Source organism: Anolis sagrei, chromosome 4 (genome assembly GCF_037176765.1).
Source record: "Anolis sagrei isolate rAnoSag1 chromosome 4, rAnoSag1.mat, whole genome shotgun sequence".
Lineage (NCBI taxonomy): Eukaryota > Metazoa > Chordata > Lepidosauria > Squamata > Dactyloidae > Anolis > Anolis sagrei.
This window is the reverse complement of record NC_090024.1, coordinates 79,720,645-79,743,661: the sequence shown is the minus strand read 5'-3', so window position 1 is coordinate 79,743,661 and position 23,017 is coordinate 79,720,645. Positions and strand designations below refer to the sequence as shown.

The 23,017-nt window shown below is 38.3% G+C and overlaps 1 protein-coding gene across 2 annotated transcripts in view; it reads left to right on the top strand.

Moving 5' to 3' along the window:
• Nucleotides 1-21,779, top strand: part of RNF144B (ring finger protein 144B) — an 80,511-nt gene extending 58,732 nt beyond the window's left edge. For both annotated transcript variants that reach the window (XM_060774890.2, XM_060774891.2), the window contains exons 3-8: nt 7,279-7,383; nt 14,310-14,370; nt 15,662-15,866; nt 17,391-17,535; nt 19,159-19,248; nt 19,357-21,779. In XM_060774890.2, coding sequence (XP_060630873.2) covers nt 7,279-7,383; nt 14,310-14,370; nt 15,662-15,866; nt 17,391-17,535; nt 19,159-19,248; nt 19,357-19,497 — 747 coding nt within the window. In that variant the 3' untranslated portion in view covers nt 19,498-21,779. The remainder of the gene's footprint in view (nt 1-7,278; nt 7,384-14,309; nt 14,371-15,661; nt 15,867-17,390; nt 17,536-19,158; nt 19,249-19,356) is intronic.
• Nucleotides 21,780-23,017: the final 1,238 nt, after the last annotated feature.

The window sequence follows — 23,017 nt, the reverse complement described above, 5'->3', positions numbered from 1 at the left end:
TGTTATTATTTTTTGGTACTGTGTAATCAAATTATTATTGCAGTATATTTCCTAGCCTTCTACCTTCAATCCAGCTCTGGGGAAACTAGGTCATCATTAGGGATGCCGAATGTAATTTGAATGTAGTGGTTGGGAATCTGCCCCTCCTCCCTCCACAACACATACCACTGAGAGTTCCTTGCATAGCCAGACAGTCATGGAAGGAAATAAGGACACTGTTCTACTTATTGCATTATATCACATTGAAGAGATCATGTTTTGGAGTGGCCTAAACTGTAACAAGTTAATTAGATGTTCTTGAAAGTAGGATAATTTCCAGGTCAGTTTTGCCAAGCTGAAACAAATGTGTTCATGTTTGTGTTTTATCATGGAATGTTGGTCCATTACAACACTTTTCCTGTTAGACAACAGAAATATGAGAGTTTGGACTAATATAATTGAAATAGCTAAGAAGAATGGGGAAATTTTAGATTCTGGGATAATCCCTTCCCACAGATTATGCTGATTGGGGCTTTCAGGAGTTATCATAAACATGTGAGGAACCATTTCCCTGCCTCTTGTTTAGGATATTTCTAAATACTTGTAGGGACATTTTGTGAGTGAGAGAGATGAGAAAAGAGTCCACTGAAGATACAGGTGCAATCAACACATTAGTTCTGCCAGAGCGTTTGTTGGTATTTGCATCTGTAAACAGGCTACTACACTTTCAGCAGCTGGATTTTGGCTCATAGATTGCTTCTCAAGACTTTATCACACAAAGTCACAGTATGATAGATAGCGGATACATGTCCACATGGGCACCTTTGATATCATCACTCACTCATTCATGTAATTGCACTGTTTCGAAAAGCCAAGTCCTGCGATAGTGCTTCCACATAGGATTGTAACCGCACTTTCCTATACTTCAGCTGCTCTGTAATTTTTAAAAATTCTTAGCAATTTCTTAAATTTTAGCAATGAATAAAAAAAGGCAAATACTACTATAGTATATTACTATAGAAGAAGAATCCTACCTCTGACACCACTTTAATGTCAACATGGTGGCATAGTAGCAGAATGAATCCATTTCACTAAGGCAGGTGATAGTAGCATTGTAGGAGTAGGAACAATTTATGGGTTTTGCCTGTCCATAGTGGGAGACAGGTTAATAGTGGGAAGATAACAGACCGGCATCAGGATGCATGTGGTGTCATTCTATATGGACTATCACCAAATGCAACAGTTCAGCTTCAATGCCAGTTTGACAGTCTCGTGCAATAAAGTCAGTAGTATCACATAGGTATAAAACAATTATGTGAACTGCCTCTCCAAATTATGGAAAGTTCTTCAACCATTTCTGTTTTTCAAAGCATATGTGAGTCAAGGTTTCATAAAGAGGAATAACATTTGTTGCTTTCCTTTATGGTCTGTGCCCCTTACACCCATTTTTGTCTTCTTCTACTTATAAAAGAAAACAAACATTATACATAATATGATCTGAGATCTGTGTTTATCTCCTTTCTCTTTTTGCTTTGAGAGTATTTTGAGGCCTGTTTCAGGAAATGCTGTTTACCACTTCTCTTTATTGACCTGAGGCATTTATATAGAACCAAAACTGCTTGAGCAGCATGTGGTTTGGTTGCCTTTTCCTCCTCCCCCACAAATCTCTACATCAATGTGAACAATGGAGAAACAGGGCTAGGAAGGTTTGTATTTGTATGCCAGTTGTCTTTTGACTCTAATGCCGTTTATCTAGATGTCACACCTATTCTATGACTCTGTGTTTCTACACTTCTTTCTGCTTCCCAGTTCTCTTAATCACTTTGATTTTTTTAGTATTTCCAAACCATGGATAGTTGAATCTATAGTTGCAGAATCTGTGAAGATGGATGGCTGACTGCGTCTTCATGTCAGAATAAAATGGTTAGCATAGGCAGGTGTGGTTCCATATCCACCCTTCATTTGGTCTCTGGCAATTCGCCAAGGTTCTGAGCGGATCATGTTTCTCACTGCCATCCTTGGTAACAATAGCTTGAAAGTCATCTAGGGAAGGGTTACTAAGGATGTTTTAGAGCATATGTGTGTAGGGAGCATTCTAAAATAGACTAGATCATATCTGATCATGTCATACAGTAGGGGTTGGCATTTGGGGATGATATCTGCCTCACACCTGTTCAATTCTCTCCAGACCATTTGTTCTCTGCCAAATTGGAAGTGACTTACATTTTCCTAGAATATCAATTTGAGTTTAAAAGACAAGGAGAACCACACTCTATAGTGGATTTCTAGAAATATGATTCCCTAGTCTTTTACCATTTTTAAAGGGGAACTTATTAGAGAGGGCACAGAAGACCCAGGGGACTGCTTACATGATTCCCATCTGTCTTAGAAGTACCTACATCTTTGGCTAGTTGCTTGGTTGCTTGGGATGAGTATGGGAATGGTGTGGTCTTCATTGTGTTGTTGGCCTACACCTTCCAGCTTTCAGACTTGGCTATGCTGGCCAGAACTGATGGGAATACAGTCCATCAAGATCTGGAGGGTGACACAATTCCTTTCTGATGTTTAAGGGCACTTGGAGCTAACCTGAAGGCAACATTGTTGAGCAACTTGTTTATGCACATGTTAGGTAGGAATAAAATGATAGCATGTCAAGTGTAATGGGTTAAATAGCACCACAAAAAGATTCAACACAATCTACTTCTCAACATGGCCTTTAATGTGCATATCTGGAAATTACTGATAGGGAGCCTAGAATAGAGGTTGGAGGATTGACCCAAGACAGGAGAGACCAGGCTCAAATCCCCACATGACTATCAATTTGTTCAGGTGACCTTGTTGATACCATATATCAACTTAACCCATCTCTATGTTGCTGTATAGATAAAACTGGGAATAGGGACATATATTGTGTCTTGAGCTCCTTCAGGGATACAAATATAATAGATGAAGAAAAACTTGTTGGCAATAAGCCTATATAGAGAACTATTCTTCCCCACTGCCCCCCCCAAACAACGTATGTTAAGTGACATGTGGTAAAAATAAATCCCCTCTCACCAATTGATGTGGTAATAGTTGGAGAAAAGCTTGCAAGAAAGATAGGCAGTTAAGATACTTATATTTTCATTCTTCATAATGGTGAATGAGCTAGGTATAATTACAGTACAACTCAGAATTTATTTTAAAAATATATCCTTCAACCAATAAGAACATCTCTCATTCCTTATGTCAGCAATGCATGTTCTTGGTTTTGTTTTGTTATTTAATTGAAAGAGCCCTAATGTAGGTACAAGAGATTGTTGCAAATATCTCCAAAAAGCATGGAATATGGAGGCAACAAGAATCAGTAAACCTCAAGCTACAGTATATTGTAAGAAGTCAAGCTTCTTTAGTCTAACTTGGAGAAGTCTGCAGGTCAGTGGTTCTCAGCCTGGGGTCCCTAGATGTTTTTGGCCTACAACTCCCAGAAATCCCAGCCAGTTTACCAGCTGTTAGGATTTTTGGGAGTTGAAGGCCAAAAACATCTGGGGTCCTCAGGTTGAGAACCACTGCTGTAAGTAATGAGGAACTATAGGCAGAAAAGTCCATGGTTAAAGGGTCAAGCCTCTTCCTCTACAGTTACCCAGTATCTCTCATGGTCCAGCAGACAAGTATACTTTTCTTTCTCAGGCAATTAATTTTTCAAACTATTGTATCTTTTGGGGAGCTTTTCTCATCCATTTCATGGTTTCACAAGGATCAATACATCCATGGAATGTCACAAAGAGTATGTTTGATGACTATTTAGAGAACAAAAATTTAAATAAATAGCTTCTGTTCTCATCTCTTTCTGGAGGAAATTGTTAAAGCATCAACTTTTTGCCAGTCCTTAGTTCATTAAAATTGTTGGGGATTCATTTCCATGTAATGTATAGTTCACCAGTCAGGCAACATGTTCAGATCTTAGGTTGCTAGGTAATGGCTCAAAAGGCTCCTCTCACTACAAGTCTATGTTATTATTCAGGACCATTTATAACCTTCCCCCACATCCACAAACAAAAAGGACTGGTATCAGTACATCACATGGGTTTTTCCTTCCAAGTACACCTAGTGCTTTCTTTGTTCAACATGTTCCATTAACTCTCCCTATTTCAGAACTTCAAAAGGTTTCCAGCTGACTAATTGCAACCCTTATTACCACTGAAAGCCAATAAAAGGTAAAACACAAGTGCAGCGCTACCCATTTTAGCATCTAATTTGCATCCAAGAAAGATGGTGAGAAATTAGGGGTGCTCTGGATGGGGCTTTTATTCAAGGGTATTCTATATGAAACCATTCAATCATCCAGATTTATTCACAAAATTGGTGTGTGTGGGTGTCGTAAAACATCTTCCAGATATCAAAATCCATAGATGTTCAAGTCCTTTATGTAAAATAGCAAACTGAATGCTTGCTTTTTGGAATTTTTGGAACACACACATACATTTCGAGCTATAGGTGATTGAATCCGTGATGGCAGAGGCCCATTTGGGATACTATACAAATCTAGATTACATACACAAATACAAACAGTTCAGTTATGTGTGTGTATACATTCAAGTCACCTATCAACTTATAGCAAACCCATAAATTCTAAGGGTTTTCTTAGGCAAGGAATAAATGATGGTTTTTGCCAATTCCCTCCTCTGAAATATAACCTACTACAGCATCTACACCATCACCTTACCTTCAAGATCAGACTGGCTCTAGTGACTTTAGGGTAGGGGTTCCAAAACTAAGGCCCGTGGGCTGGATGTGGCCCTCCTAGGTCATTTGCCCGGCTCCCACCCTAAAATTGACATGACTTGAAGGTACATAACAGCATCGATCCTAATTAACTTGACTGTCTTATCAGCCAAAAGCAGGCCCACACATCCACTGAAATACTGGTAAGTTTATGTTGGTTAAAATAGTTCTTCATTTCAATTATTATTATTATTATTATTATTATTATTATTATTATTATTATTGCACTACAAATAAGATATGTGCAGTATGCATCAGAATTCATCCATTTTTTCCAAACTATAGTCCAGCCCCCTCAACACTCTAGGGGATCGTGAACTGGCCCTCTGCTTATTTAGGCTCTTTGGCAGTTAAAATGGGTGCCTGTAAAAAAAGACTTTAATTCAGGGAAGAGCTCAAAAACTAACACTTAAGGATCCTATCACACTACATAGCAATATTTCTGTTATTTCACTATAATTGCCATGGGAACATATGTGAAACAAAGGATAATAGTGAACTTTATTGAAATGAATGACATTCAACACAAAAATACTATAGAGTTCCTCAGGAGGTTCTAGAAAATGTCCAGAGAAGTTACATTTTGTTGGAAGTAGATTTATGAAGTTGTAGGTACAAGTCCCAAAGGTATGGGGGTCACACTTTATTAACTTTTATAAGTCAAGAACACATTGGATATTATACAGTTTCTAGCATGTTGGCTAGAGGATTTGGGGAGTTGTAGCCCTGAAAAACGAATGCTTCCAAATTCTGATGTGAATCAGGAGATCTATTTTTCTGATGAAAAAAACAATTCTAATCATGTCAAACGAGAAAGCAAATGCCAAAATAGTGGAAATTGATGGTTTGGATAAATAAATAGGGAAAAGGATTTTTTTTTGTTTTTTTGCTATTTTGCCTGCGTGCTGTATCCTAACAGTTTTTCTTTCCTATGACAGAAGTATTACGCACCCATTTACGTTAGGCAAACATAAGAACAATGTACGCATATGATGTGCCATGATTACGCCTGACAACAGACAGTTTGTACACAGTCTGTCGTCCTGTGTAAGCAGCCAACAAATATGAGCATGGGTGGAAGCAAAGTGATGATCGGCAGATATTGATCTGTTCCACTAATTAACTCCCCCATCTTTTCAGTTGAGCAAATTTCTTCAAAGCAAATATCTAAACAACTTTGTCCAGTCCTCCTACAAAGCCTTTTATAGTAAAATTAAAACAAAAAGCAAACTTCTGCATCATTGCTCTTTCCCTTAGCCTTATACCATGCCTGCATTATCCTTATGATAAAGATGTGCACACATAAGAAATCGAATATCCCTTTTCTTCACTAACACATCCTTATCTTTGACTATGCGGTCAGTGGTTCCCTTGATGTATGCCAAGAGTCTGCAGGAGTCTACCGTTTTCCATGCAGCTGTGGACAAGTCTACATAGGGACCACCAAATGCAGCGCCCAAACACAAATCAAGGAACATGAAAGGCACTGTAGACTACTCCAACCAGAGAAGTCAGCCATAGTAGAGCACCTGATGAACCAACCTGGACACAGCATATTATTTGAGAACACAGAAATGCTGGACCACTCTCACAACCTCCATGTCAGACTACACAGAGAAGCCATTGAAATCCACAAGCATGTGGACAATTTCAATAGAAAGGAAGAAACCATGAAAATGAACAAAATCTGGCTACCAGTATTAAGAAACTAAAAAATTACAACAGCAAAACAACAGAGAGTAAACAATCAGGCACATCAAATCACTCTCAACAAAAGGTTCCCCCCAAGCACTTCCAAGCCATTAAATGCTAATCAAGGTGGTCAGTTGAAACATTCACACCTAGCTCCAGCAGACAAAAGTCCTTTGTCTTTCCACAGATATATAAACCCATTTTCCTACTTCCAACAGACCTCACTACCTCTGAGGATGCTTGCCATAGATGCAGGCGAAATGTCAGGAGAAAATGCCTCTACAACATGGCCATATAGCCCGGAAAAACCTACAGCAACCCAGTGATTCTGGCCATGAAAGCCTTCAACAATACATTTTTCTCATAATCCACATACAGTAACTGCTTACATAGTAGCTTTCTAAGCAGAGTGTGTCCTTGCAGCAAACAGATGCAATTTGCTCCTTGTCATCATTTGAGAGGTCCAAAATTAGTAACACACAAAGGGGGACTAGAAAACCAAAACCTGATTCTAAGTAGAGAAAAAAACATGTAATCTGATGTTTTTCATAGTTATGGGGAAAATAACATAGAAGGATTTGATTTTCTGCCTTGTGAAAAGTAAACATATGGAGAATGCCTTCATCCACATTGCACATGTCTATATTGAATCCTCAACATGCCTATATTGAGTCCTCAAAATAATCTTTACTTTGCAGTCACAGTTAAGTTTCTTGGAGCATGAACATTGCAGCACAGCTATTTGAAGAAGTGAAGGTACATGGTAAAGATCAGGTATTGGAATGGTTTCTGTTAGTTGAATATTGTTTGTAACTTAACTATATCCTTTTCCTCTATTTTCAGTGCCTAAAACAATATATGCAGTTAGCCATTCGGGAAGGTTGTGGTTCTCCCATCACTTGTCCAGACATGGTGTGCTTAAGCCGGGGGACTCTGCAAGAAACTGAGGTATCTACACTTGTCATCTCTCCCCCTTTTTTTTTTCAATTGTCTTTGTTCAGTTACATAATGAATATATTAGACTGTTTCCTCCCCTTAATTACTGTAATGACTACTTGGCAGGAGGCCCACTTGACAGGAGAAATAAGAAAGAAGCAGATGGATTCTCCCTTGTTTTGCCTTTCCTGGGGAAATGTTTACTTGGCATCCAGGCAATCTCCAAATTGCCTACTCAAAAGCAAGAATTTGCCCATATGAATGTCACCAGCCCTCCTTTAGCAATGATTGTTGGAATATGGATGGCATTCAGGGTTATAAAACACAAATTGGAGGAGGTTTTACATATCACTGACTTCTAACTTGGAAGCAGGGCCAGTGTGTGTGAACACAAATTGAGAAGAAATCGCTTAGTGGATGGATGCATTGGAATTTACCTGTACATCTCTGGATGCATATGTGTAGGCACCCTAGCCATCTTGTTTCTGTGAGACTTCCGAATGAAGTATGATTGCTTTCTAGATGAAATGACATATGATGGCAAACGTTTGGCCATCATAAATCATTGGGGGCTGCAGTGGCACGACGGATTAAACCGTTGTGCTGCTAAACTTGCTGACCTGAAGGTTAGCAGTTTGAATCTGCATGATGGGGCAAGCTCCTGCTGTTAGCCCTAGCAGTTAGAAAACATTCAAATGTGAGTAAATCACGATGACAATACAAACAATTACAATAGTAAAACCACAATTGTTGTTGTTGTTATTTGGTACCTTTGAGGACTAAGCCCAATTGCCAGTTGTTGATCCTGCTGAATCCAAAGAATTTACAAAACAATTTCTCATTCAATAGTTGATTTGGCACATTTCTTGTCATTGGGATGATTCGAGTTACATAATTTTGAGTGGCATAAACTTTTGAATACAGCTGGTCTTCAGAATGGATTAGACACAATTCAAAGTATAGAAAAAAGTGCACTAAGTAAAAATCAATTTCCCATAGTCCACCCAAATAAAAGATTTTGCTTGCTAGCAGAAGAACAAGTGGGTTGGAGCTAACTTGGACTCCCACAAAAAGGCATACCAAAGGCTGGGACCAGTGCTGAGAAGCTATATTTTTCACATCCCCTGATTTACAATGAACATTTGTATTTTCATTGTTTAAAAAACGCCTCTCATTTTTGTGATGTGACCAGATATGGTGATGGCTAAGGAGCACCCCCCCCCCAAAAAAAACCCCCAAGGGATGTGCATTATGTCCACATTTTGTTTCTAATTCTGTCTAAATATCCCATTTTCCATAATGGATCATATGGGAGGAGCTGATCTCCAAAGAGTAAATTGACTTAAGAGATGAATTTATTCTAGGTCCCAAATAAGATCTAGTAATACAAACATCTGTTTTTTCTTGAGTTCAATATCATTGTCCAGAAAAGACAGATCTCCATCTTGGACGCACAGTTTCTCTCACGGGGCATCCTCATTGTTAAATTCTATTCTATTCTCTGGTTTTGTTTGTGTAATTGGTATCAAAAAATGAAAAATGTAGCCTGAAGATGTTTGCTTTCAAATATCCAATTATTTCACTCCTTTCCACAGACCTTGTTGTTTCTAATATACCTATAAAGCATCATTGTAAATGGTGAGGGAGCTCTTTAATGGAACAAATGAATATTTTATGATGAAAGTAATGCAGTCTTTTATTAGGGTAGGAGGACTAATAATCTGACATTCAGTACAAAGCAAAAGTAGTGATGATAGCATAAGAGGGAAAGCAAATTAAATCTTGGCTCTTGATTTATTGAAATGTGTTCTTTGACACGATAGTGTCAATAGCAATCTTCCATTACTTAGCAGAGTGGTATTACGGGCACTTAAATATTTACGATGTGGATTAGGTGAATTATCTGTCGGCATAACATGGCAAATGGAATGGCTTGAAAAAATTATTGTGAAATAAAAAAGATATGTTGCCATTAGTGATTTTTGAGTCAGAGGGTTAAATAGCTAAGTCACTTTGCAAGGCAATTTTAGTTATCACTACAATATACAGAATTCAGAAATATGAATTCACAAGCTAATATCTGTGTAAAGAACTGAAGAGGTAAATAATGGGTGGAAGAATGAAAACTAAGTGCAGATTGTTTCAAGAGCCCAGGAAAGGTTTTTTCTGTATGGGGGGTAATTCTCATTACCTTACTCATTATATTTCCATTACCCCTATTGCACTCCAATTTTTTACAAAGCAGTGCCATTCTCATGACAGTGTTAGGAACTAACACTATTACACCTTCCTTTTTTCTAAATCAAAACAACAACCATATGACTGATAACAGAATGGAATAGAAATATTCCTTCAAAATGTCTCTAAAACCCAATTAAAAGACAATTTTGAAAAGTAACTGGAAAACATTTTTTCATGATGCCAGTAAAATAGCTTAGTTTTTGATGTGGCTTTCTTAAACCCTACCTACCAAAAAAGAGACACTAACTTAGACACGAACATTCTTTCTTTAAAGGACATGACAGGCAAATAGGCTTTCTCTGGCAAAGTTGAATTGGCTTCCACTTTGCTTACATTCTGCTGACATTTTAAATTGTCTTTTTCCCCCTCACAAAGCTGCAGCCTTTTTGTGTTACCAATATTTGAATTTACTAGGTCTGTGTTTTTACTTTTTATTGGAATATTACTATTTTAGTTAATCGTTGGATCATTATTTTGTTTTGTATGCATTAGCTGCTTTATCTTAAAGCTGGATGAGGGCTAACAAACTGATGCTTAATCCAGACAAGACAGAGGTCCTCTTGGTCAGTTGCAAAGCTGATCAGGGTATAGGGTGGCAACCTGTGCTCGATGGGGTTACACTCCCCTGATGACACAGGTCCACAATCTGGGGGTCCTCCTGGACTCAGCGCTGATGCTTGAAGTTCACGTGTTGGCAGCGGTCAAGAGGGACTATGTACAACTTGTGTTCCAGCTCCAACCCTACCTCGAAAAGCCAGACTTGGTCATGGTGGTCCACGCCTTAGTTATATCTCATATGGATTATTTTCGAAGCATTCTACATGTGGCTGCCTCTGAAGACGATCCGGAAGGTTCGATTAGTATAAAGATCTGCAGCCAGACTGCTTACAGGGGTGGGTTTCTGAGCTTAAATCAAAGTACAGGTTATTACCTACAAAGCCCTATACACCTTGGGTCCTGCTTATTTACATGACCACATATCTCCCTATGAACCTGGCCAGACTTTAAGATCAGCTGGGGAGGCCCTCCTCTTGATCCCACCGCTCTCACAAGCGAGGTTGGTGGGGGCAAGGGAGAGGGCCTTCTCGATAGTGGCCCCTGACTCTGCAATGCTCTCCAAGGAATTAAGACAAGCACCCACTTGTTAATCTTCAGGAAGGAGTTAAAACTTGGCTATTTAAGCCTTTGCCAATGGCTAGACTGTATTGGAAACTATCAAGCAAGATTCGGAATGTGACCATAAGATTGTAAATTATAACTGCTGGATAACTTGACAATAGGAATGGCTGGTTTAAACGGTGACACACACACACACACACACACACATTATTTTTAGAGGGCAAATAGCTTTTAAATTGCTATTTTAATTCTTATGGTATTTTAAACTGCACTAATACAATAATTGTTTATTGTTATTGCTGTTTACTATGCATTGCCTATATTTTTATGATTTTTGGCTTGCTGTAAGCTGTCCTAAGTCCCTTCAGGGAGAGGGGGTGGGGTATAAATAATTTATTATTATTATTATTATTATTATTATTATTATTATTTTAATTAGGTGGAGAAGCAGGTTATAAATGTTACTGTGACTAAAATAAAGAAATTATCAAAGTGTAGATAAATGTGACTAGACAGTTTTTTTTTCTGGCATAGCTCTTTAAATAAAGAAAGGCACTCACTGTTTGTTTCAAAGGAAGGAAACAAGTATTGTTCAGAGAAGGGTGGGAACAGGGGGACTAAATTGTTTAACTCTTTTGTGTTAGAGATAATAATTTGTTTTTACATTCAAAACCGAGAAAGTAAAATTGATCAGTATGAGGGGACTCTAATATTTTAAACCTCATATTGCTATCTCAGTGCATTAACTTTAAAGTAGATAATGAAAACAGTAAAATAATTCAAGATTTTTCCATACATTGGCTCAGTCATTAATCAGACTGATATTGCAGTCAGAAAACCAGAAGATGACCAGGATTTGGAAGGGTAGCTATGGAGAAGCTAGAAAAGATCCTGAAGTCTCAAGTCTGAATATTAAAGTTGGGATTGTCCATGGCATTGCATTTCTCATTTTACTGAGACTAAATAAGCATTTCAAGGTATGCTAAATAGGCTTTTTATGAAGTACAGCTGAAGCATTTTCTGTAGAGTCCACTGTAAACACCTCTAAGAGGTTTGTTTAAATGGGGGGGGGGGGTGCCCAAAAACCTTTTACTGCTGCTAAATTTTTCATGACTCCAACATTGAGCTAAGGGTACCCCATTTGGGGATGGGACACACAATTCAAGAAACAGTGGTCTGACACCTCTGAATGACACGAGATTAGGGAAACTTTCTCTTGAGGTACCATAATAATAATAATAATAATAATAATAATGATAATGATAATAATAATAATAATAATAATAATAATAATAATAATAATAATGTATATTCTGCCTGATCTCCCTGAAGGGACTCATCTCCACATGCTGAAAAAACTGGCATCTGCCTTAAAACACACACACAATGTTTTTTTAAATTGGCCTTTGAAACTAAAAGCAAAATTGCCATTAATCTCCCAAGAATTCTTCCTAAGGTTTGAAATAATGTCATCAGATCTTTTTTCCTTCCTCTATTCCTCCTCCCTCAGACATTTACAGAATTCTCCAATCTTGATATCAACTGTGTTGTGTTGTTTTAATGTCAAGTTGTTATTTTCCTCAAGTAAGCAACCCAATTATCTGCCTTTTGAAATAATATAATGTTTAGAGAGACTGAGTCATATCCTTTTGTTAAAAAGGAAAGCTTATTTTCTAAGAAAGAGGCTGTGTGTCCCCTCCACCTTGTACCCTGCCAATCTCCAGCTCTCATATGGCAACATCTATACTTCTGGAAGATTACTCCGAATAGTTTTTCATTGCAACCCAGGATGGCCTCATCTGCCCTTATGTTCTTGTTTCTGTGGTGGCAGGATTAGAGTCCAAGTGATTAATATCTAAGGAAAATACTAAAGATGTCCACTTTCTCAAGATAATTTACTGGAGATACATTGTCCTTACACAGAGAAATAGTTTATTCTGGAATAATAACTATCTGCTACTGTATGCTAATTGGACTGTTTTGAGATATTATAGTTACATAATGATGGCAATTATTACAAGATAGTCTGGTCATATTGAAACAGGCATGACTTCTTATCCCCATTTCTCTAGACCAGTGGTTCCCAACCTTTTTTTGACCAGGGACTACTTGACTAGGGACCACTTTTGACTATGGGCCATTTTGACCAGGAACCACTTGGATTAGGGACCTCTCTTCACTATCAAGTTGGGTTTTAGATCAAGTGTGTGTTTGTGCCTCATATCTGGAGAAGAAAAAGGTCTCCCTAGAAGGAATGAACTGAGGACAGAGGAGAGTAAATAGTTAAGCAGTAATGGATGGGAGATTGCACCAGGATATATAAAATTTCAAAAATGCTGATATCTTGCAGACACATTTACATACATATTTATTGGTTAGTTTGCTGCCTGGCAATTTCATCTGTTGGCCTACTGAGTCTTGGACTCTCACATATCTGACACCATTATGTTGGAACACCAGATGTCCATTGGTATGTGGATTTTCTTTAGAAATTGTAGTGATGCACCCTGTGCCAAGCCTCTTTCCATGTTCTATGTTCTATGTGTTATGTGCTCTTTGCTCAGTGATGTGCCTTCAATGTTCATTGTTTTCCCAAGCTAAACACACTATACCTAAATGGCATGTGTTCCTTTCTTTTTTTGTTATTGTCTTAAACTATTTGAAAGACTGGGATTGCCCTGCCACTTCTTGTGAATAAACAAACACATTCTTATAATTGTTTCTCCACAATGACTTGCCTTCTTCACCTCTTATTATTCTTATAGATCTTTCCTGAATGTTTTGTTATTAGCTTTTGGGGCATTGTCTTCTGGAATGGAAATACATTCTGGAATGTGTATACCTTAGAATTACCACACTAATTCAAAGAGCAAAGTTGAGAATTACAGCTATATGAGACTGGTCTTGCACAACATGAATTGTTTGGGGAACTAGCTTTCAATGCAGTGATGGTAAATATCTGCACACTCTGCAGTAGAATTAGTGGGTTGTTGAAGGCTTTCATGGCCGGAATCACTGGGTTGTTGTAGGGTTTTTTGGGCCATGTGGGTTGTGACCTCACTACCTCTGAGGATGCTTGCTATAGATGCAGGCGAAACGTCAGGAGAGAATGCCTCTAGAACATGGCCATATAGCCCGAAAAAACCTACAACAACCCAGAATTAGTGGGTGCTGTCATTTCTCAATATCTGATTCTACTTGAATCCCAATTGAATGTGGGTATTGGAAAAGGGTCCAAATTAGTCATGCAGAAAGTATGATCCAACTTTGTTTAAAAGCACTTTTAGTAAAGATAAGATACAGTAACAATTTTAATAATAAAGGATGTAGTCAATGGGAATGTTTATCTCTCTCTGTTGGATTTCAGAAAAAACTTGTTGGGTTTCAGAAAAATTGGTGCAATGGGACATATGTGGGCAAACTTTTGGTGTTTTGTATCCCAAGTTTCTGATCTTACACAGAATTTATGGAGTGAGGAGTAAATAATGAATCATGACGAAATTTTATTGGACCTGAATTTCAGACTGGATAATTCCCAATAGTTCATTCTTAATATTTTGTCGTGTTCTTTGTTTCAGATTTCCAGCTTAGTTCCTGCTGATCAATTTCAGTTATACCAGCGACTGAAATTTGAAAGAGGTATATTTTTATATTATCTTATAAAAGTTAGCATGGTAAATATGTCCATATAAATTAATATTGCAAGAAAACAAAAAATACTTAGGAAGACATCCCAGGCTGCAATCACTATCATATATTTGCCTATACAGGATTAAGTCCAGTTAACTTAAAGGTTGCAGTCTAAGCAAATGTGTCTTCAAAAAGCAGTCAGAATATTCAAGCCTTGCCTAACAGGCTGCGTTTTTTAATTTAATTTTAGTTGTTAAGTCATAATTTGTGTTTATATGTTAAATTTTGTTAGTATGGGTGTATTGTTGTTGTATTCGGGCTTTGAATGTTTGCCTTTTATTTTTGGAATCCACTCTGAATCCCTCTGGGGAGATAGAGAGGAATATAAAGAAATATGATGATGGTTGTTGTTGTTATTGTTGTTGTTGTTATTATTATTATAGTTCATACCCATGGATTTCTCTTTCCAAACCTATTTTCTTTGGTAGTGTGTGTTTCAAAGAACCATGTGGTTTAGTGGCTTGAAACATAGTAGCATGGCCATAAAATAATGTGACAGATAATTTAAGATGAATATGATTTAGATGGCTTTGCTTGTAGCTTGTGGACTAGAATTGGTAATTGTAAAATACATGGATTTAATTACATACATCTCGTCTTTTTGGTACAAGGGAAAAGGTTTAGCTTTGCTCAGACCCACTGCAGTTCTGTTTTTAAAAATGAACTGTTAAATGTATTTACACTTATCACATATCATCTAGTAATCTCATGTGTAGAATAATTTTTCTCATATAGAATTTATTGATTTAAAATAACCTATATGATGCCCCAATGCCTCTTCACTAAAGTGAATTTTATAACAGCACTTCTCCAGAAATTTTGCATTAATCAGGTGGATTCTGATGCAATGCATCAGAGGGGAGGAGAAAGAGAAATCCCATTATGCTTCTTTCTTGATGCTCTGATTAAAAATACTCAGTAACTTTTGAAAGTGATCTAATCCTTAGATTAGAGCCTTCACTTATATGTTTTTCTTATTTACAATTACCTTACATTAGTTTGTATCCATCTGTCTGTGCAGCTTTTACGTCTTAGTGAAAATCATTCTATTTTTGAATTCTATTTTTGAAAATGAACAAAGATTTTGACTTTCTGTTTCCTAGAAGGTACTAATTTGGCTACACTGATTTTTGTGTGTGAATGGAGCATTCTTATCTAAGTTTAAGTATGACTAGAGAGGAATGGCAGATCAAGTACAAAACTTAAAATGTGTATGGATTTTTAAATGAACATTTTTCAGAAGTGCATCTGGATCCACTAAGAACCTGGTGCCCCTCTGCTGATTGTCAGACTGTGTGCCAAATTGAACCCAATGCATCTGAATTACCAGTGCCTGTAAAGTGCCAGTCTTGCTACTTGACATTCTGCTCATCATGCAAAGAACCCTGGCATCTAGAGAGATCGTGCCTGGAAAGCCATCTTCTTGTAGTACCAAATGAGCAAGGGTAAGAGATTTGTGCACTTGCTGCACTTTTTCCAAATGTATATTAATTGCAATAAACTCTTGATGAATCCTGTTTGATACCCTGGAGAATGACCACCCACCCCCCTTCCTTAGGATGTTGGACTGAAAAGGGGCCCAACAATCCCAACTTTGATGCCTGCTGCAAAACATAATTCCTAAATCTACATTCTTTTGGGCCTCATCACACTAGAGAATGAATCCACTTTAAATCCAGTTTCTGCCTCCTGTGGAATTCTGGGGCTTGTAGTTTAGGGAGAAGCCTTTAACAGCCTCACTAAACTACAAAACCCAGAATTCTGCAGGAGGCAGAAACCGGATTTAAAGTGGATTCATTCTCTAGTGTGATGAAGTAGAAAACTACTTAATTACACTAGAGAATGAATTCACTTTAAATCCGGTTTCTCCTTCCTGCAGAATTTTGCGGTTTGGCTGGCATCTTGTTGGTTAGTCTCAACTAGAGCAGTCTTGTTCAATCAGTTGTTGATGAGTGAGCCAAGATCTGGCAAATCCCATTGATTTAATAGGTCTATTTTAGTCAGGACTGCTCAAAGTAGCCAGCAGCCATAAATACAGTGTAGGCTACATCAGTTGCTTGGCATCTGAAAAGATTTTATCTAGAATATGAGGAAATATCCAGGTAGATTTAGTGTGATTTGCCTTTTCTGGACTCTTACACCTAAAGCCCAGTTCCATAGGCATTTCTGGCCATTATGACTTTCTCTTGGTCCCCATGGCAGAATTGCTTGGTACCTTTATAGCTGTGCCTTCTGGTTGACTTCTTATGATGATTGCCTGTTTTGGTTTTGTGCTGGGAAACTGTTATCTAAATAGACATGCAACACATAAACAAACTTTTACTGAAATCTTTATTTGTGTGATGGGAAAGCAGTGAGCAAGAATCCATCATTCAACTCCACATATGTGCTTTACATTCAAGATACTACTTGGAGGGGTGTGAATGGATATATAGACCATCCATTCCTCCAGGTGAAGAAATACGTGAATTCCATCTTTGCACAGTCCTTGGATATAAAGAAACAAATTGTATGGAAAAATTGGAGTTTTTCTTGTTGATGCACATGTCCTCAGAATCCAAAATCTCAGAATAAATGTCTTACCCCTTCTATTTGTTGCATAGGTTATGCTAAAGAGACGTGGTTTTTAATAGCATTGCATGGAGGGTAAAACACCTGACATTGCCTACATTTATCTTGGAGAGTCAGCATGATACATGACTGAACGTACGAGCTGTTCAACAGTGGAACTCTCTGCCTGTGGCGGAAGCTTCTTCCTTGGAAACTTTTAAACAGAGGCAGGATGGCCATCTATCAGGGATACTTTGAATGTGCTTTTCCAGCATGGCAGGAGGTTGGACTAGATGGCCCATGTGGTCTCTTCCAACTCTGATTTTATGATTATATAGACAGCATGCCATGAAAAATTTAGGGCACTCTTAAGATAAACGACTGTTGCTCACAGGTATTTTTCCTTCCTACTTTTCCAGAGCACTTATCCAGACTGACACGGAAGCTCCAATTAAACAGTGCCCAATTTGTCGCATCCATATAGAACGGAATGAAGGCTGTGCTCAAATGATGTGCAAGAACTGCAAGCACACATTTTGCTGGTACTGTCTGCAAAATCTGGATGTAAGTGGCCTCTGACAAAAGGCTTTAGGGTTGGGCGTTACAGGCTGATGCCTTATGCTTCCTTAACTATGTAATCCAAAACTATGGTGAACTGCTAAGGACCATAAGAACTGAGTGGATTATGCCAAAGATTCAATCATTCTATCTCTGACAGGGACCCAATAAAATTATTCTGAGGCACTGATAAACTTCAAGACAGTAGGTCTCTCCTGTGCAATACTCACTTGGCAATTCGGTTTTACTTCCCTTCCTAAACAGAGACACAGTTTCTTTACTATAGCAAACCTCTCTGTATTGGAATGTGGTTTCGTTTGTAGTGTAAGCATTGTAATGTCTGTCACCACCAATTGTGTTCCCCATCTATTGTACCAGGTGATTCATTGCCAATTCCAAACCATTTTTTCCATTTAATTGAGCCAACATCTCACTTTCAAGAGTCAATATAGGTAAGACTCAAGTTTACACCCCCCCCCCCGCTTTCTCTGGCAGGTTTCCATTTTTAGTGTATCCAGTTTATTATTAAACCCAGCAAACTATGGCTTACCTTAAATATAGGTAGTAGAAACAAACTGGTTTCAAATTGATGGTTTACAAAACCTGGCTTGTTCTGCTAACTCCAGATGAGTTTAAGCACAGTTTAATATTTGAGTGATGCAAGATGTGTCAGTATAGCTAGAGCAATAAATTAGCATATCATTACTTTATTAAAATGCTGCTATACTAATATGTTGATCTGGCTATACTGGCACTGTTACTTTATATACTTTTTGGAGGAAGGGCATTGGTTTTAAAAGTGTTCTCTCTTTCGTTCTCTTTTCTTCAACATGCTGCCCACTCTTTCTGAAGCTGGGAAAGCTGCCATATTGTGTTAAGAGAACACTGAATATCTGGTTACATTACTGCTAATGAGAAATCATTATATGTCATTCTATGTGCAAACTGTCAATAAATATAGATGCGGAGCTGGACGGATTTCACCACTATGCCAATATCTGCTTCTCTCTAATTCTGCTTCGCAATCCACTCATCTCGCCTCTCCCATCTGGAAGAAGAAAAATATAAAGAATCTAGACAGATCTTGTAATTATTTTCTTCCTCAACACCTCTTTCAAAAAATATCTGCTTTTGCTCCCATTCATTTTCTCCCTCTCCCTCTCCCTCTCCCTCTCCCTCTCCCTCTCCCTCTCCCTCTCCCTCTCCCTCTCCCTCTCCCACTCCCTCTCCCTCTCCCTCTCCCTCTCCCTCTCCCTCTCCCTCTCCCTCTCCCTCTCCCTCTCCCTCTCCCTCCCCCTCTCCCTCCCCCTCTCCCTCTCCCTCCCCCTCCCCCTCCCCCTAAAATAGGCTTCAATTTTATGTTGTCCATGCAAAAGCACATATAGACATCTATACTATAGGTCTGATATGTCAGTGTGTAACTACATGAAGCTAAAGGTCTTCTATTGCTACTGCATTCCCTATGATACTGGATAATACTGGCTCCCCCAACCTTGTGCCTACCAACTGTGCTTGAGGAGGGTGATGGAAGATGTAGTGGAATGTCCTGTTTTTGTAGGTTGGCATTCTAAGACTGTCCAGCATAGTCATATCAATTAAGAACTCAACATATACTCTTCTGCTTTCCAGAATGATATCTTCCTAAGGCATTATGACAAAGGTCCCTGCCGAAACAAACTGGGCCATTCCCGTGCCTCTGTTATGTGGAACAGAACACAGGTACAGCAAGAAATCACCCAAGTGCATGTTTTATTAGCGGTATGTTTTGTATGTGCACCCCCACAATTTCCCCATTTCTTATCACATCTTTGTATTTAATTTTTTTAGGTTGTTGGGATTCTTGTAGGTCTGGGCATCATTGCTCTGGTGACCTCACCCCTACTGCTCCTAGCCTCGCCATGCATTATCTGCTGTGTTTGCAAATCCTGCCGAAGCAAGAAAAAGAAACATGTCCCATCAACAACTTAAAGTTTTCCACCTATTATGTATGAACATCTACTTAATCTGCATCAGGGAGAGGACATGAGGGCGCACCTCGGATGCCAGTACTTTAACAACCAATTCTTCCCTTTGCCAACTTCTGCAAAAAGTGCCTACTGTATCACAGGACACCGCGTTGTTTGCAAGTTGTACTTCACCAGTGGGCGGAATGTCTGTTCTTGGTTGTGTTCTGTTTTTTTAAAAAGAGATGGATATTTTGAGGATCCTTCAGAATGGCCTACAGCTGTTTCAGTCTTACAGATGAAGATACAATCCCCCTCACATTCTGGACGTGTATCCATTTTAGAGCACTTTAATTTTATATCTCCCAAAGCAGAACTACCATTAAATGAGGAAATACGAGTAAACAATCCAGTCCGGTTTTCAGAAATCTCTGGCTATTGTAATTTTTAGCTTTTCAAAGACTAAGGGAATTTTATTATTTCTAAATGTTACCTTTTAAAAATGATGAACCTGAACCTGAAAACTGAGAAGTAATAGAAATGAAGTATTGTATATAACAGGATTCTCATTAATACGCATTTACTAAAAGCCTCAACAACAGTGACATGAAGATATTGCTGCAGAAACCAAACTCATCAGGCCAAGTAGGTTTCTCCATATGCCAAACATCTTTACATTCAAACTCAGGTTAGGTTGTGGATGTAAATTGTTTCAAGTGCATTGTAAACAATGAATGTCGAGGTGTGAAGCTGTGGGGAGAGATGTGGCAAGTGCGGACCTCTCCTTGAAATGATGTTGAGTTCCCTACTTAATATAATTGCAAGTGTTGCTGATCTTAGCTCTGGACATGAAGAATCTTTTCCTGGGTTGTGATACCATCCACCTCTACTGTACATACTATCTCCAGTACTGCATTTCTGCTACCATGTTCCATGTCTCAGGTGTTTATACTGCAAGGGTGCCAGAGAATCCTGCTTATGGCAGTGGGTTCTGCATTTACTAAAAAGGTAAAAATGAGATGCTTAAATGCACAGTAAGACCTGTGTAACCATGGAACCCCAGTCTGTACTTACCCATGCCTGGGAAAAATGGTCTCTAGAAATTTGCTAGGACCTTCAGAACATTCTATGGCAGTGGTTCTCAACCTGTGGGTCTCCAGATGTTTTGTCCTTCAACTCCCTGAAAACCTAACATCTGGTAGACTGGCTGGGATTTCTGGGAGTTGTAGGCCAAAACATCTGGGGGCCCACAGGTTGAGAACCACTGCTCTGTGGTACGCTTTCCTGAAATTTACCATATAGTTGTTCCAGAAGACCTAGAGGTTCCTAGTGAGGTGTCCTTTTAGGAATTTACTAAGTCCTACCATGTAATTTTATGATATGTTATAACTGAAACTGAGCTATTTTAACGGCATTTGATTGTATTGGCAGTTTCATGTAACCATGGTTCAGCTAGGTGATCTGCCATGGGTTATGGATTCATATTTTGGGTCCTATTTTTTTTCCAGATGGTTCTCACTTTGAAATGAATTTGTAAGTCTTCATATGAAAACGGTCCATGCATTGGTAATTAACATTTTGGATGCTTAGTTAAGATTTACCATTGAGATTATGAGACCAGTAAAACACTCATTCTACAATTTCCTTTTCATCTAGCATTATACACTGCTGGCCTTTCACTTAGGATCATTTGATAGATTTGCTGTTTTGTTGTAAACCCAATTGATTGTTCTTGTTTGGAGAAGAGATATACTTGATTTCATGATTTTCCATGGGGATCTTAATTTAGAATAAGACAATTAAGCATCAGTGGGGAAGGACAGGAAATAATGCACTAAACAGTTGTATGATTCAAATGTGTGTTTTGGGTTTTTCTAATGGAAGAACTAGAAGAAAATGGACGCATCTGTAGCATCCCTCGCAAGACTTCAAAATGTAGGACTGAAAAGGATTCAGTATTGTATACAAAAGTAAACATTGTCTACTACTACCTGTTCATTATTTGGCTTTAACTGGTTTTCATTTAATATGATGGAGGGCCAAGCTTGCGATCTTTGTAAGATTAATCAGAAACCATTTTCTTTGTATTCCAAAGGAAGCAGATGTGTATGAAGAAACTGCAAGTGCTCTTTATAAGTTTTATTTAATGATTCAGCAGTTGGAGGTTTTAAAAATTGAGATGTACTTTACTCTGTATCTTGTTACAATATATATATTTTCAACCTCTGTGGTTTCCTTCTCTTTCTCCACCCCCGCTCCAATGTCGTAATCTGCAACATGGGCAAAATTAAAAATTTAGCAAAAGCAGCCTGTTTCTGTTTTGTCTTCAACAAGCCACTTTTAAAACAGATTGTGAACAGTTAGAAAAACTTTTGTTGTTAACAGAGGACAAGTCAAAGCCATCTGTCATACATTTTGAGAATCCTTTGGGGAGGAATGTTGAAAAGGCAGCAGAAAGGAAGTCTTCCTTGAAAAAAAATATAGGTTTTGATCCTTTGTAATTTCAACAGCATAATCAGAGCCTGGAAAAGTTACTATTGTCGATTACAACTTGTGGCATAATGTAAAATAAACCTTGTGTAATTCATGTTTGATCAGCCCACACATTGCCTTGCTAGGTGAACAGTTTGCTCTTCTTAGTTCAGAACAACATATGTACAATATGATCAGTTGCATCAACTCACTAAATGTCATTTTATGAGAGATTTAAAGTGGTTGTGCTTTGTCCGTATGAGATACCTTCTTCCAGCAGCCAAGAAGCAAGTAAGTCTCTCTCTCTCTCTGCTTTTCTCTCCTTCTCTCTCTGCACTTGCATAGTCAAGCCTGAACAAAAATGTAACAGTAACCAAAAGTCCCAGGCTCACCAATCTTCCTGACCGATCAGCTTAATACATCTTAAGGGTGAAGAATGATCATCCCATTTTATTTTATTATAGCCTTTTACGGACTGGATAACTTCCCTTATACCAGTGCTAACCTTTTTGGTTGAACAGAAATCCTGAATATGCCCCTGTCTTCTTGGTCAAAGTCCAGCCTACTTCCCTCTATAGAACATTAGCAATATCAGCATATTGGTTTCCTAGATCAAATATTACCAATGATGGTTATGACCCACCGAGTATCACTTGCACTCTTATTCTTTATGCTGTTCCATTTTGGATTCTCCTATTATTCTATTTTGTTAGCACAACTTCTTTCCGGACTCTTGTACCATGCTTGCCTTCACCCGCGCTATCTAAAGAAATAGTGCCCAAATATGAAACACCATGAAATCCAATTCAGATAAACCAAGGTCCCATAGTCAAAGGCAAACTCCTGCCTTTATCTGGAAAATTGACAGCCAAGGAATATGTATGTCTTACCTGAATGGAAGATCTCCCTGTGCAACTGACCAGGGACTGCTGATAGCAGCAAACTTTTTATTTTCCATCATAAATAGCAAAGTGACTGGGGAATACCCCCCATTTCCCCTGTAATAAATATTGTATAGTTTTTCCCCCTGAACTATTTAGATCTACGCACGCAGCTCACTTCCTTGCAACACC